Source organism: Moschus berezovskii, chromosome 26 (assembly GCF_049115385.1).
Source record: "Moschus berezovskii isolate FMDL1 chromosome 26, NW_MosBer_1.0, whole genome shotgun sequence".
In the NCBI taxonomy this organism is placed as follows: Eukaryota; Metazoa; Chordata; class Mammalia; order Artiodactyla; family Moschidae; genus Moschus; species Moschus berezovskii.
In genome coordinates this window covers 7,212,563-7,227,860 of record NC_142485.1, presented here as the reverse complement: position 1 = coordinate 7,227,860, position 15,298 = coordinate 7,212,563, and the positions used below count along the sequence as shown (strand labels likewise).

The 15,298-nt window shown below is 48.9% G+C and overlaps 1 protein-coding gene across 4 annotated transcripts in view; it reads right to left on the bottom strand.

The window, feature by feature from the left end:
* SH2D4A (SH2 domain containing 4A) overlaps window positions 1-15,298 on the bottom strand; it is a 64,481-nt gene that overhangs the window by 8,136 nt on the left and 41,047 nt on the right. For all 4 annotated transcript variants that reach the window (XM_055416710.2, XM_088832734.1, XM_055416709.2 and 1 more), the window contains 3 exons: window positions 14,652-14,763; window positions 12,917-13,118; window positions 10,110-10,240 (listed from right to left, as the gene is read on the bottom strand). In XM_055416710.2, the coding sequence (XP_055272685.2) occupies window positions 10,110-10,240; window positions 12,917-13,118; window positions 14,652-14,763 (445 nt within the window). The remainder of the gene's footprint in view (window positions 1-10,109; window positions 10,241-12,916; window positions 13,119-14,651; window positions 14,764-15,298) is intronic.

Here is a 15,298-nt window from a genome sequence, read left to right as displayed (position 1 = left end):
TTCCCCCAGGTACCCGCAGGCCTGAGTCACATGCACACCTGCGCGACCTGCTTCCGGCACCTGGAAAAGCCGTGTTTCATAACTCAGCAGCAACAGCTCCGAGAACCCTTCACGTCTGCCTGGCCCTCCCCTGGTGGGCTGTCCCTCATCTGTTCCTCACTGAGGCCTGGAGATGAGGTGCCGTCACGGCCCGAGAACAGAGGGGACGGCCCGCGTCTCAGAGGTCCCAAGGTGGGCCTGGAGCGCGGGCCAGAACCAAAGGCCCGACCAAAGAAGCCAAGCTCGCACCCACCCTCCAGAACACCTGCCCCTGGAGGCACGTCGGGCTCCAGAGGCTCCTACTCACTGTGTTTCTTCCCCAGACAGCTTTAGGATAAGCAGAACCATGGCCACTTGGGGGTCTTCCCTGGTGGCTCAGATGGTAAAGAATCTGCCTGCAACACAGGAGGCCTGGGTTCCATCCCTGAGTTGGGAAGATCCCCTGGAGAAGGAGATGGCTGCCCCCTCCAGTATTCTTCCCTGGAGAACCCCACAGACAGAGGATCCTGGAGGCTACAGTCCATGGGGTCGCAAAGAGTCGGACAAGACCGAGAGACTAAGCGAGCAAGCAAGTGGTGGCGGTTTTACAGGTGGGAAAGCTGAGAAAGAAAGGCAGGCACCCAAAGCTACAAGACACGTTGGCGGTGGTTTTGGCTCTCGACTCCTGCTCCAGACTTGGCTTAGCCCAACCCACTGGGTTCGTGAAACTTTCCTGGCGTTGGCTGAGAATTTAAAATGAGATTGATTTCACAAAGAGGTGTTCACGTCCCACTTGGGCAGCCTAAAGAGATGTGTTTTTCAGTGATTACCCAGTGCGGTCCCCGTATGTGGGGACGATGCACTGTGACTGCTGTGATCCCTGCAGTTCAGAGTTCGGCGGTCGAGGGCAAAGAAACCCCAGCCCGCGCCTCTGGGGCTCCCTGACCTCATGGGGGTCTGCTGGGGCAGTGCAGCCCCGGGTGCTGTCTCAACCTCCCCTCTCTTGTCATCTGTCCCATGCCCTCTGCCCCAGACGGTGGTGCAGGGAGGTCGTGGCACCGAGTTGACGTTCCTGATGGAACACAGCTCTGTTTTCAAGGTGATCTCAGAGCCCCGCACTGCCACCTGCCCAGGGACGGGTGGATGAGAGAAAAGCCGGCAGTGTTTTCAAGCAGAACCGTGCAGACTGAGAGGGTACAGGTCACCCCTGGTGAGTCACACTCGGGAGACAGCTCTCCCTACCTCACCCTCTGACCCTTCAGCATGTACAGGACGCAGGTTCAGAGAGGCTCCGGGCCCTGCCCTGGTCCTCTGCCTAGAAGGAGATGCACCATGATGCTGACATGTGCCCTTGAGCACTCAGGCACCTTGGAAGTGCAAGTGCTAGCTGCTCAGTCGTGTCCAACTCTGCAACCCCGTGGACTGTAGCCCGCCAGTCTCCTCTGTCTGTGGGATTCTCCAGGCAAGAACACTGGAGTGGGTTGCTGTGCCCTCCTGCAGGGGATCTTCCCGGCCCAGGAATCAAACTGGGGTCTCCTGCACTGCAGGCAGATTCTTTACCAGCTGAGCTACCAGGGCTCAGGCACCTTAGGGATGAGGAAAAGTGGTCAGAGGTCTTAAAATATTATTCATCATGTTTCCCTAGTAATTCAAAGATTAAGATGACATCATTTGTTCTCACACCATCACCGTAATGGCCAACACTTACTAACGGTGACTGAGCACGTGTCTTACACGCTTCTAAGTACGTCGCACGTTGTACCTCACTGTTTTCCGACCAGCCCTGGGAGGCAGGTAATGTGTTATCTGCATCGGACAGCTGACAGGCCAGTGCAGGAGTTGTGCGACTTGCTGAGGCCACGCAGCCGGCTGGTGGGGGACGGGGAGCTGGGTGCAGGCGGCGTGGCCCTGGGGATGCACTTGTCACCAGTGAGCTGGCTCCTCTCCCCTCCCACCCGCCACCAGCGTCAAGGAGCAGTGTCCAGGCTGCTCTGTGACGGCAGAAATCCAGGACACAGGCATGTGACAACGAAAAAAACATAACAGCAAAAGCATCGGTTTAAAGCTGCTTCTCCATAGAGTACAGACTCCCTCTTTCCAGAAAAATATCCCAAGTAAAACCCCAAGCAGAGCCGCTGTCCTTAGTGGGGCCCACCTGCTCCCCTCTGTCTCGCCTTTCAGGCCCCTTCAAGAACACAGCGGGAACCACAAGCCCAGAGCCCCCCGGGCATCAAACATGGGAAGCGCAGGGCCCCTGGCACAGGCAGGCAGTGACCCCCATGGCCAGCAGCACCTGAAAAGTTCAAGGGAGGGCTTTGAGGTTCATGAACTCCTCTCAGCATTAGTGGTAAAAGATACTAAGAGTTTTGCAGCAAGTTTGCTGCAGCGGGTAATGTCTGAAAAAAGTCAAGGTCTCCCAGGCAATTGTGTAGTATTCGCTGCAGAGAAGCCAGCGCTTCTCAAATCTGTACTGTAGATTTCACGTCTTTATCTTCACTTTAGTTATTTCAGAACTGAGCTAAGACTAGGCAGGCACAGAGGAGTACTGCGGAGTACCATGGACACAGCGCTCTGAGGCCACAGTGCAGGTGAAGCTTCGGTACTCGATGAGTCCTCGGGCTCGTGGCTCAGGTCTGCTGGTCCCTCCCAAGGTCAAGGCCTCCCGTGCCCTTGCCTGCCTCACCCAGGCACCCAGGTCCTCCTGCTGCCCTCCACAGCCTCTCCCGCTCCAAGAGGGAGAGGAATCACAGGGCAGGGTGAGGCAGGGTGGATACATTAGTGTGACTTTGGAAAGTCACGCCCATCAGTCATTTGTGCGTAAGTCACGACAAACCTTGAAAATCCCTTTGTGAGAGATGGGCAGAATTTTGATGGCCCCACAAGTAAGAAATCTCCAAGCCTCAGGAAAATGGCTGGAGGACAGATCATTGCTAGGGTGCCAGTGTCCAGGTTCATTAAGGTTTTAGCCTGAAAGAAATCTTGGGAGGCTTCTGTAAGACTTTCTCAATGCAACCCCTCTGGGTGGAGGACGGTGCTGACAGAGCCTGAGAAGAGCAAGACTGACTCCATATTGCATTCGTTTCTTTTTTCTCTCTAACTTTTGTGCCCTGTGGCCTGTGCTGAGTCATGCTGGGCTCTGCACCTGTTCTAAAAAGAATGTTACCCATAGCCTGAAATGTACAGGAAGCCTATTCTCAAGCCTCTGAACTTTTAAGGGTATAACTCTTTTACATTCACATAGAGATAAAAAGTTGCAGAACAGAGAATTAACATTTGTCTCCTTGGAGGTTTACAGGAACATTATGATCTGACCTAGGGAGACAGCTGCAAGAACAAAGGATTCCAACACCAAGAAGTTCGCATCAGCCAACCATCCCTCCCTCCCCTTTTAGTATAAAAGAAGCCTGAATTCTTACTCGGGGAAGATGCTTCTATGGGACAACTGTCCACCATCTTCTTGATCTTCTGGCTTTCCAAATAGAGTTACTATTCCATGTCCCAGCGCTTCATCTCTTAGTGTACTGGCCTGTCATGCAGTGAGCAGTGAGCTTGGACTCAGTAACACTGGGAGGACACAGGACTCTGCCTGGACACTTCTCTCCAGGGAACTGAGGGTTGAGAGAATGACTGCCTCCACAGAAATGGATACGATTTACCCCCCTTGGAGAATGAAAATTGGAAGGGTGTATCAAAAATGGAGGGGCTTCCAGGGTAACTCAGCTGGTAAAGAATCCACCTGCAATGCAGGAGACCTCGGTTCAATTCCTGGGTCAGGAGGTTCCCCTGGAGAAGGGATAGGCTACCCACCCTAGTATTCTTGGGCTTCCCTGGTGGCTCAGATGGTAAAGAATCCACCTGCAATGCGGGAGACCTGGGTTCGATCTCTGGGCATGGCAACCCACTCCAGTGTTCTTGCCTGGAGAATCCCCATGGACAGTGTTCTTGCCTGGAGAATCCCCATGGACAGAGGAGCCTGGCGGGCTACAGTCCACGGGATCACAAAGAGTCAGACACGACTGAGCTCAGCACAGGAAAAAGGGAAGCAATCAAAATAGCTGTAGTATGAACTGTGTTGGTATCCTGTAGATGTTAAAGGGATTTACTTTTTAAGTAGCTTAAAATACAAAGGTTTTTAAAAATGTAAAGCATTTGGAGAGCAAGTCTGATCATATGCCACAACAGCAAAGACGTTCAAAAGAAATAAATCAGGTGGAAATATTTAATCAACCATCTAATCACTTCCATATTTGGATAAGGAAGTGTAAATTACCTTTCAGAGGAATAATGATCAACTATTGATGCATAAAGCAAGCGTGTGAATTCTCTAACAACAACAGAAGCAATTAGAGATCTCCCAAATCAGAAATCTGTTTGTGCATTTCCTTCCATCCTTTCCCCGTCTTCCCACTCGCAGCCTCTGCTGGCTCCTAAGCTCCTGACACTGCTGTGTGTTTCACAGAAGTAGGAAAATGCTGACGGACAGAGTGAAGAAATGGGTCTGCAGGGTGATGGATGGACCTTATTCCCCAGCCCTTTCCTTCAAGAAGTGAGTACAGTTAATTACATATCTACCTACTTTGGAGACCCATAGCAAGAGACAGAATGAGTGAAATGACCATGTTCAGTTGAGTGTTAAGTTAGCCAAGAGAGCTTCTCGACACTTATCGCCAACTGCACCAACAGTCCAGCCCGGAAGATGCTGTAACAGGGTGACTACTCGGGAGAATGAAATGGATAAAAACACGAATCGTATTTGACGATCAAGACAGGCCTGAACACTCACGCGTGAGAGGAGGTACGGGGTGAGGACAGAGAGAGAAGACAATCCTTCTTGAGGAAACAAAACCCAACAGACCACTGCACTCAGATTACAGACCTGTAAGAGAGGCAGCCCCATTCAGCAACCCCAGGACACACTGCTGTCCCTCCACACCCGCCCTGCTGGCCCCACACGCAATCGTAACCGCCTGGGGTGATTCCAAGCAGCTTCATTCCCTGTTGGCGGGGTGGCTCTCCTTCGGTCCTTCCAGATTATCGCTGCCTTCCTGGGCTCTGGACTTATCAAGGACAAGTGAAGTTGCTCAGTCGTGTCCAACTCTTTGCGACCCCACAGACTGTAGCTTACCAGGCTCCTCCGTCCATGGGATTTTCCAGGCAAGGGTACTGGAGTGGGCTGCCATTTCCTTCTCCAGAGGATCTTCCCAACCCAGGGATCGAACCCAGGTCTCCCACACTGCAGGCAGACGCTTTACCGTCTGAGCCACCAGGGAAGCCACCACCAAGGACAGGCCCTAATAAATACTTGAGGAAAATAATTAAGCTCTGTTTTATTGAAGGATGCTGGCTCATCCTTGTACGTGACGCTGCTACTGAAGACAACACTTTTTGGTGGGGTGAGGCTGATGAGGAGGAGAAGGGCAGAGGGGACCGGAGGGGTGAACTTTCTCTTAGGCTGATCAGTTACAACAGAAACGCTGTACCAGGACCCAAGCCTTCTCAAATGTCAGCTGACTTACTTAAGAAACAACGCTGTGGTGGAGATACTATTATTACCTCCATTCACATAGGAGAAAACACAACTCAAACCCAGTGATCCATCTTGGAAGTCTGGTACTAAGCCTGCATCACACTGCATTTCCAAGCCGTGTGTATTAGCCACTCAGTCACGTCCAACTCTTTGTGACCCCATAGACTGTAGCCCGTGAGGCTCCTCTGTGCATGGAATTCTCTAGGCAAGAATACTGTAGTGGGTTGCCATTCCCTTCTCCCACGGATCTTCCAAACCCAGGGATCAAACCCTGGTCTCCTGCATTGAAGGCAGATTCTTTACCATCTGACCTACTACCAAAGACACCTTTCCAAGCTAGGAGCCAAGAAAACTCTGTGCTGCCTTGGGGCATCGTATGACCAGAAAGAATGGTCAAATGATTACAAGGAATAACAGAAGAAGCCACCCACCTATCTGCTGCTGCTGCTGCTGCTAAGTCGCTTCAGTCGTGTCCGACTCCGTGCAACCCCATAGACAGCAGCCGACCAGGCTCCGCCATCCCTGGGATTCTCCAGGCAAGAACACTGGAGTGGGTTGCCATTTCCTTCTCCAATGTGTGAAAGTGAAAAGTGAAAGTTAAGTCGCTCAGTCGTGTCTGACCCTTAGTGACCCCAGAGACTGCAGCCTACCAGGCTCCTCCATCCATGGGATTTTCTAGGCAAGAGTACTGGAATGGCTTGCCATTGCCTTCTCCGGCCCACCTATCTAGGAACCCTGAAAAGATAAACTGATGACAAATCAATGCAAATTAAAATAAGGTGGTTCCACTGGTAAGATTAACCACGTGTCAAGTATGTAGGAAAACAAACTCTCAAGTACAGCTGGTGGAAGTATAACTTTGTTTAATCACTTTGGAGGACATCTGGCAACACTTAATATAATTAAAGAGGCTCATATCCTACCTCCCAGCAATTTCACTTCTAAAATACACACTCTGAAGAAATGATCACAAATGTGTTCAAGGAGATAGGTCATTTTCTATAATAGCAAAAAAATTGTACCAAATATAGGAGAAGAGATGAGTGACACATGTGTGTATATGTGTGTGTAATAAAATATATATCACTAAGCATAAATAAAAGATTATGTGTTTATAGTATATGTATTATAAATATATAAATAATATATCATAAAATACTACACTACAAGTAAAAGGAATGATTAGTCTACCTTGATAAACAAGGAATGGAGAAGGACGTGGCAACCCACTCCAGTATTCTTGCCTGGAGAATCCTGTGGACAGAGGAGCCTGGTGGGCTGCTGTCCATAGGGTCGCACAGAGTCGGACATGACTGAAGCGGCTTAGCATGCATGCATAAACAAGGAAAAACCCACTTAACATAACATTGAGAGAAAATGCATGTTTCAGAAGAATGTCTACGTGATACCATGTTATATGTTAAATGTTAAACACATTGTTCTGTTTTGTAGAAACATATGCATACCTGTGTTTTATAATTTTAAAATATATTTTACTGAAGTACCCACACATGTGCACATGTAATAAAATGTAAATATGGATGGAAAAGATAGCTTCAGAAGAGCGGTTCATCCCTTGGGAAGGAGAGAGGAAGCAGCATCAAAACAGAGTAGAAAAGGAGCCTTAATTCTGTCTTTCAGGGTTTGTTTCCTGATAAAAATAGATACAAAGTAAATATAGCTTTTAACACTCCCCGCATCTGGAGAGCAGCTATAATATTTGTTACATCATTGGCACTGGATTTATCTTCCCCTGTACTGATTTTGTTCAAACTATTTCATAATTAGAAAAAACCATGTTCAAAGGAGGAGAGAAAAGCCCTCCATGGCCTGGGTGGGCCTCGTCCCATCGGTTGAAGGCCTTCAAAGCCTGATCTTCCCTGAGCTGGCAGCGGGCGGTCTCTGGACCTGAGCTGTCCGTCTGCTCCTCTCTGCCCCCGTGCTGGGTGCTGCCTCGTCTTCCTCTCTCACACCCTCCCGGCTCACCCCTGGAAAACCCCATGCCCTCCATGCTTCCAATTATGTGCTGACATTCCAGTCTATTATCTCCAGCTCTGGCCCATTAGTCTGGCTGCCCCATGGACCGTTTCACACAACGGCCCCAAAGAACCTCCAAAGTCATCACACCCCGAGCTAGTGCCCTGCCCTCTCTCCTAAGTTCCCGCATCCTCTGGGGCCCTGCCTCACCAACAGTGTGCAGCCCCCACCCACCCCACAAGCCAGAGGCCCAGCTGCCCTCACTTCCCTGTTCCCTGGTTCCCACTCCCTTACTCAAAGCTAATTTAGAGAAAGGGGTGAAATACAGACTCCATCAGGGGAAAATTAGGTGGCCAAAACAGTAACTTACGAAGGGTGATTTACGGAGTGTTCCTTCCAATGAAAGGAAGGTGGCAAACCAACAGCGAACTGCTATCCCATTATTTCAAAACACCTTTCCTAGTAAACAGTTATGTTTCCAAAAGATAAGCTGTGGTCCCTCTTCCCTTTATCATAGAAATGCAAAATTTTTTCTTCTTAAAACTAAAGATAATAATTTACATTGACTACATGGCTGTGTATTTACTATTACATCACTATATCATATCATATTATTTACTTTGCTTACAACGGGCTTCCTAGGCAGAGCTAGTGGTGAAGAACCCGCCTGCCAATGCAGGAAATGTGAGAGACGCAGTTCAATCCCTGGGTCGAGAAGATCCCCAGGAGGAGGGCATGGCAACCCACTCCAGTATCCTTGCCTGGAGAATCCCATGGACAGAGGAGCCTGGCGGGCTACAGTCCGTGGGGTCACAAAGAGTCGGACACGACTGATACAACCATGATAAATATTTGTATAAATGAAAAAAAAATCAACAATAGCAATTAACAAATGACAGGTAAAATCCAAGAGTCTTATAGTTCAACCAAAGCTTCAAATAAATTTTTAGCCCAGCTGTGCCTTCCTAGCTCATAGCAACTCTTTCAAGTAGAACTGCCTATTAAAGTATCAGGATTTTTAATAACATCAGCACTTTGAATGTCTCACTCCCTGGAGTTAAAAAAGCTAGCACCCTTGGAACCAGGGACAGCAGCATCTTCTGCCCAATCACACAGAGACTACAAAGAGGCCAGTTTTCTCACTGCTTATCTTAAAAAGGAAAAAACAGGCAATGTGAGACTGTGGAGGTACTGACCACGTTCTTTCTGTTTATCTTTTGGCACCGTTGTCACTCCTTCCCCCAGTATCTTCAGAGGAGAGCAGAAAGGGGAAGGAGGCTTACAATCTCATCCTGGGAGACAGAGGGGGCTCCTCTGGGCATGGACAGTTACAAAACCTCAGTCACCAGAGAACCTGCATTTTCAGGGAAAACCGGATGGTTCTGCTGCACCTGTAAAAGCAGCCCCCTCACAGAGAGCCTTCCACAGATGACTTGGTTCTTTTTCAGAGGAGTTTGCCATCCTATGGGTTTGGGAGCTTATTTTTGTGGCTCTATTTCTACATGAGATGATCCTACTGAAAAGAGAGCAGCCTTAAACACAACTCAAACCAAGACACCCATTAGGACAAGTGTTCTCTGTGAGAGGACGTGATTTCTGTCTTAAAGCTTTTGTTGTCCACAGAGCCAGTGATGATCCAGCGCAACCACAGAGCTCACAGAAGCAGCAGACAGAAAGTCACCGCCTGTTTTTGAAATCCAAGAAACTGAGAGGTCCGTGAGGTGGGTGCAGGGTACATAGATGGTTTGAATGAGTCCAGTTTTGAGCATCGCATGAAGACATGCTTGACGAGCTGAGTTCTGCTCAGCCTTCAACAAGCCCATCTAGCAGCCTTAACTGCAGGGATCAAAACCACAGAACTTTTAATTAAAGGTCACTGTGCTCAACTCCTTCATTTAATGCATGAGGAGAATGAGGCTCAGATAAATGGATTCACCACAGAGAACCAAATCCTAAAGGAAATCAGCCCTGAATATTCATTGGAAGCACTGACGCTGAAACTCCAATACTTTGGCCACCTGATGCGAAGAACTGACTCCTTGGAAAAGACCCTGATGCTGGGAAGGATTGAGGGCAGGAGGACAGGGGGACGGCAGAGGATGAGATGGTTGGATGGCATCACCAACTCGATGGACATGAATTTGAGTAAACTCCGTGAGATGGTGAAGGACAGGGAGGCCTGGGGTGCTGCAGTTCGTGGGGTCACAAAGAGTCGGACACGACTTAGCGACTGAACAGCAAGAACAAGAGAGAACGTGATCTGCTCCAGGTCACGTGGCCTGTGCCCTTCTGACCACATCTGGTGGCCCCTCCCTGGTTGGGGGGGGGCAGACCGACGGTGCTGCCATCTGCGGGCGGCACAACCGAGTGCCCTGTGCAGGTGCCCAGGGGGCAATGCCTGCCTGTCGCCCCACAGTGTCCATCTGGGGTGATCAACCAACCTGCGCTGGCAGCCACCAAGGCTGCGGGCCACTTGGCGGGAGCCAGCCACTCCCTGAGAACGCTGGGTAAATGCACTTTCTGAGAACAGTATCAGGGCCTCTCTGGGGCGGCTCACCCGCCACCAGGGTTGGCGCCGTGCACTCACCGTGGAACCAGGGGGCAATGCTGTCCGAGTCCGCCAGGTAGCCTGCCCGCAGAGGAAGCTGCTCCTCCCGGAACCAGCGCCTGATGTCCTCCTGGACTGGGCTGGACGCCGGCCTCGTCACTCTCTGATTCCTGACATTCGTAAAGGGTTTGCAAGTTAGAGTCAGCGGATTTGAAAATAATGCTTTTAAAACTCATGCGCGCGTGTGCGCGCACACACACACACACAAACACACACATACACACAGATATAACACACGTCTGAAGATCACATGGCTGGGCTCATGGGGTGGGGCCCTGCACACAGCCATCACAGGGCTCCTCCAAGGCAGGGAACAGGGTGGGGAATGGATCTGCCCTGCCAGTCCTGTAGGCTACTCATGCGTTTGAGTTAACACCACAGTATTTAACTCATTTTTGATATGAGTGAGAAGCTCCATTAACTCTTTGAGAAAAGAGCACGAAAAAGTGAAATATTTCGCCTCCCTCCCCCATATTTTCCTGGAGAGCATGTGCTTGCATGCAGATGAAACCAAACAGAATAAACTTCCCCAACACTTTCATCATTCAATTTCCTCTTCTTCCTGTTTCCACTAACCTCCCTGACTTGCTTCCTTCTCTGACACACTTTCAAAAGTTTTGTTAAAAGGCAGCCTCAGAAATGGAAAGTAAAAGAAAGAAGAGTGTTTGAAGGCTGGTTAAGAGAAAGATACAGGCAGCAGTGTGGTTTTGAAATAAAAACCAGTAGCAGAACTTAAGTTCTGGGACCTAAGTCAATTTCCATTATAAAAAGCAACGCTGCAGTGTATTAATAATAAGTCCCAGGCCCACTAATTCTGAGCAGAATTCAATGTAAAAACTATGAGTCTGAATGAGCTACTGGATATCATGTAAATTAACTTATGTTCTTTATACGTCTTAATGGTAACACATGCTACCGGGAGTTACATGTGACATACATTCAGCTTGTACATACACACACGTCATGTACATGCAAGTACACAGGAACACAGCAGTTTGGAGAAAACAGCCTATAATACTTGACCTTCCGGGGGAGCGGACACCGCACACAGGAGATTACACGCTAGTTTTCCCTCCCAACCTTCAGATTAGGTCCTTCTCTTCGGGAAATCTTCGGCGATCAAGCGGAAACTCCACGGACTGTCCGTGTCTGTCCTGCCCTGGGCTGGCTGCTAGCTGACCTCGGTCATCACTGTTTGAAATCCCAGCCCTGACACCATCCAGTCTGGCCACCTCACAAAAAGCACTTCATGCAAGTGGCTTAAGCTGGAAAAAATGAGCTAACCGAGCTTAAAACATCATCTTAAAAACCCTCGTTAAAGGGCACCTTCATTGCCGTCAGTCGCATGGGCTGTGTTCTAAAAACACCCTGGGTGCAGACATATGACGGCATGTTCCCACCCTCGGGGGAGCCTGGAGGAGCACCCAGCCCGCGGGGACCCAGGCCGGACACGGCGACAGACTCGGGCACAGGAGGGGCTGGGCAGGAGTTCACACTCCGCGGCTGGTCACAGCACTGTGGGGTCTTCCTTGTTTTGTTATCCATAAGGAAAAGCTCATCCCCAAACAGTCACGCTGTAGAACATGGTCAGTTCGTACTGGCCCGCAAGTCCCCAGACGGAACCTTTCAACTGAGTAAAGAAATAATCACAGTAGAGGAAACGCCCACCCCCTGCTTCCTCTGAGCTCATAATTCCCATTAGGAAAAAACCCTGAAGATAACCACTGACCTCATACAAAGGGAGAGCTTTGTTCTTTATTTTTCCATACTCCTAACAGAGAAGGGTTTTTAGTTTTTACGTCAGAGAGGACAAGGCTTTAGACAGTTGTATTTCATTAAATCAACATGTGATTTCTCTGTTATTTTAAATATCATCTTTCTACATACCAAATCACAGAATAGCAATAACCGGGAGAAAATATTTTATAATCACTTAACATAAGGTCATGTGAATGTATGGCAAAAACCATCACAATATTGTAATTAGCCTCCAATTAAAATAAATAAATTAAAAAAAAAATAAGGTATGGGAGTTTCTGCTGTGGTACCACTGTGTTTTTCGTAAAGGGGCTTCCAAAACAAATTGTTCTACCTAATACCCCCAAAGCTAAGGTAATCCTCACCATCAAATAAAGTCTTCATTTAAAAAAGAAATATTTCCAAATTCTCAACCTCTGCGCTTAGCTGTATATCCCAGAATGAGTGTGTATGTTCAGTTGTGTCCGGCTTTTTGCGACCCAGTGGACTGCAGCCCTCCAGGCTCCTCTGTCCCTGGTATGTTCCAGACAAGAATACTGGAGTGGGTTGCCATTTCCTACTTCAGGGGATCTTTCTGACCCAGGGAATCTGCACTGGCAGGCAGATTCTTTACCCGCTGAGCCACCAGGAAAGGCCACCCCAGAATGAGAACTGTCATCAAATCTTCCATCCTGATCTGTGCAAAAGGGAGCTCTGCTGGTGACGTGAAGGCCAGCAAGCCCGGGTTCCCATGACAACCCCTCAACGGTCCCCTTCGCCTCGCTGGCTGTCACAGGGGTGGGGCTGGGCTGGGGGCATGCAAAGTCACTAACCTCTCTAGGTATCTTCGCGAAGTTACTGGGCATGTTGGTAGTACCCACAGTGGGGATTTTACAGGCAAGGAGGGATGAAGGCCTGCCCAGGTGTCTCAGCATCATAGGCTGGGAGATGGGGCCAGACTGAATGGCACAGGCAGCCTCTGTCCCCGAAGCGGCCACACAACTCACTTTTAATTACTTAGGCTTAGCGCCAGCCGCCCTGCTTCTCACCTGAGAGCTGTGTGTGGCTGTCCTGCTGGGCTCAGGAACTGAGGCTTGGGGGGCAGCGGGGGCCTCCTGGGTTTCTGGGGGCCGCCCGGGGAGCCCTGCGGCCCCTTGTCACTCCGACCCCGCTGCGACAGCCGCTTGTAGTCCTCCCGGGCCTGCTTGGCCAGGGAGCGGCGCTTCTCGTCGGCAGCTTTGGATTTCCGCACTAGGAGAGACAGCGGGGCCCAAGTCAGCGCTCGGAGACGGCCAGCAGGGCCAGCGCGGCAGACGGGGCTCTGGGGACGGGCCCGGCGCCTGGCCTCTCTTTGGCAGGGTTCGCTGAGAGGGAGACGGTGGAGAGAAGGGCAGGGGCGGGGAGGGAAGGCGAGCCCCGCGCCCGAGAACCTCCTGCAGCGGCCGAGGCGCAGCACAGCCTCAGCCCGAGCGAGGGTCCGGCCAGCGGGCTCTCAGGATAACAGGAGGTGAAGCGCCGTCTCATCCTGGAGCCCAGAGGGCCCCCCAGACCGTCAGGGGCTCCTCAGCGGCTCGTGGCCGAGGACAGGGTGGGTGGGCAGCAAGGCCATGCTCAGAGTGGTCCAGCGTGGCTGAACTACAAGTGATTCGGCCTCCCAGACCAAAGAAGGAAATGATTCTTACAGGGCCAGTCACAGCCTCGGTGGGTGTGTGAAAGCGACCCAAGGCAGCCTTTAACGATTGCTTTGTAACACAGTAACACAGAAGGGCTGTTCCTTTGGCAATTTTTATTCCGGCAACCGAGAATCATGGACTTGAACGCAGGATGTAAGAATAAGCCTTATGGGTATTTATCTACATTTCAGGCATTATTGGTCAGAATCTGTTATGTCTGACTTCAAAGAAATGCCTAAAATCTTCCATTACACTAACATTTCACTGCATAGAAGTGATGGGATCTGGTGAACATTTCCCTTTCACAAAAACTGTCATGTTAATGGTGTTCGTTGTAAAAGAATTAATTCCCAACATTCTGTGAACATGCCCGTCCCTGGCTCCTCCCGCTGCCTCAAGGGATGACCGGGCAGTTAGGGCTTCCTCGTCCGAATCAGATGGAAGCCCTAACCCTGCTTCACACCTGAATCCTACCAGCGTCAGCCTCGCTCACCCTGTGCTCTGCTTCATTGGCACCGGCCTCTGACCAGGAGGACCGTCTCTGGCCAGTGCTAACTCAGAATGAAGCAGGGTTGAGCCACAGGTGTGGCAAGGATATGGACAAGCCTGCCTGTTATCGCTGTGTCTTCTGACGACAGAGTTTAGATGTGCTCACTGTTGAAAGCTGAGAAAAACACACAAAAACAACAAGTCCAACAAGTAACTCTGAATCCTGCCTCTCCAAGAAAACTAATGTTAATATGTTAACCTTCCATGTCTTTTCCCTCATATACTTAGACAATTTAAAATAGGGCTGCTTTTCATACTATTTTTATAATCCTTTTTCTTCTCCAAGTTGAAAAGATATAAATATATTCCAAGGACATTAAACACTCTTCCAAAACATTTTTCATAGCTAAATACCATTCCATCATTTAGATACATCATAATGTTGCTGGTGCAAAGATGAGCTGAGAACCTTTCTGCAATTCAAAAGTTGGCCCGTAGCCTTTGAGTAATAATTTAGGGTTAAAAATATCTCTGGACAACCATTCTAAGTGTTTTGCAAATTGTCATATTATTAAGTGAACAAGCTGGTTTAGTGTCACTATAGAGGCCTCTGGGTACTTACAAGAAGCCTGCCACTCTGAATCTTCTTTCCAGTTTTTATAAATCTGCCTGGTTCTCTCTTCATCTATTTGTTTTATTTCTTCATCTTTTGTTTTCTTCACTGATTCTTTCTTCTGTTTAAAAAACAAAAACAAACACTAGTGAGGAACTGGCAGTTTCCTGCAATGAGGCAGGTGCTAGGTACAGTGTGGGCATAAAAACGAGCATACAGATGAATGGAAGAGAAGAGAAAGCCCCAAAATGAAAACACAAACTTACATAATCTACGGAATGCAGGAAAAGCAGTTCTAAGAGGGAAGTTCATAGAAATACAGGCCTTCCTCAAGAAACAAGAAAAAAATCTCAAACAGCCCAACTTACCATCTAAAAGAATTAGAAAAAGGACAAACAAAATGCAAAGTCAACAAAAAGAAGGAAATAATAAAGATCAGAGAGGAGATAAATAAAATAGAGTTCAAAAACAATAGATCAATAAAACTAACAACTGTTTTGGTTTTCTTTTAAAGATAAACACATTTAACAAACCTTTAGCCAGGCTCACAAAGAAGAGAGAAAGAACTCAAGTAAACAAAATTAGAAATGAGAGGATAGCAACTGATAGCACAGAAATATAAAAAAATCGTAAGAGAATACTATGAACAATTATAT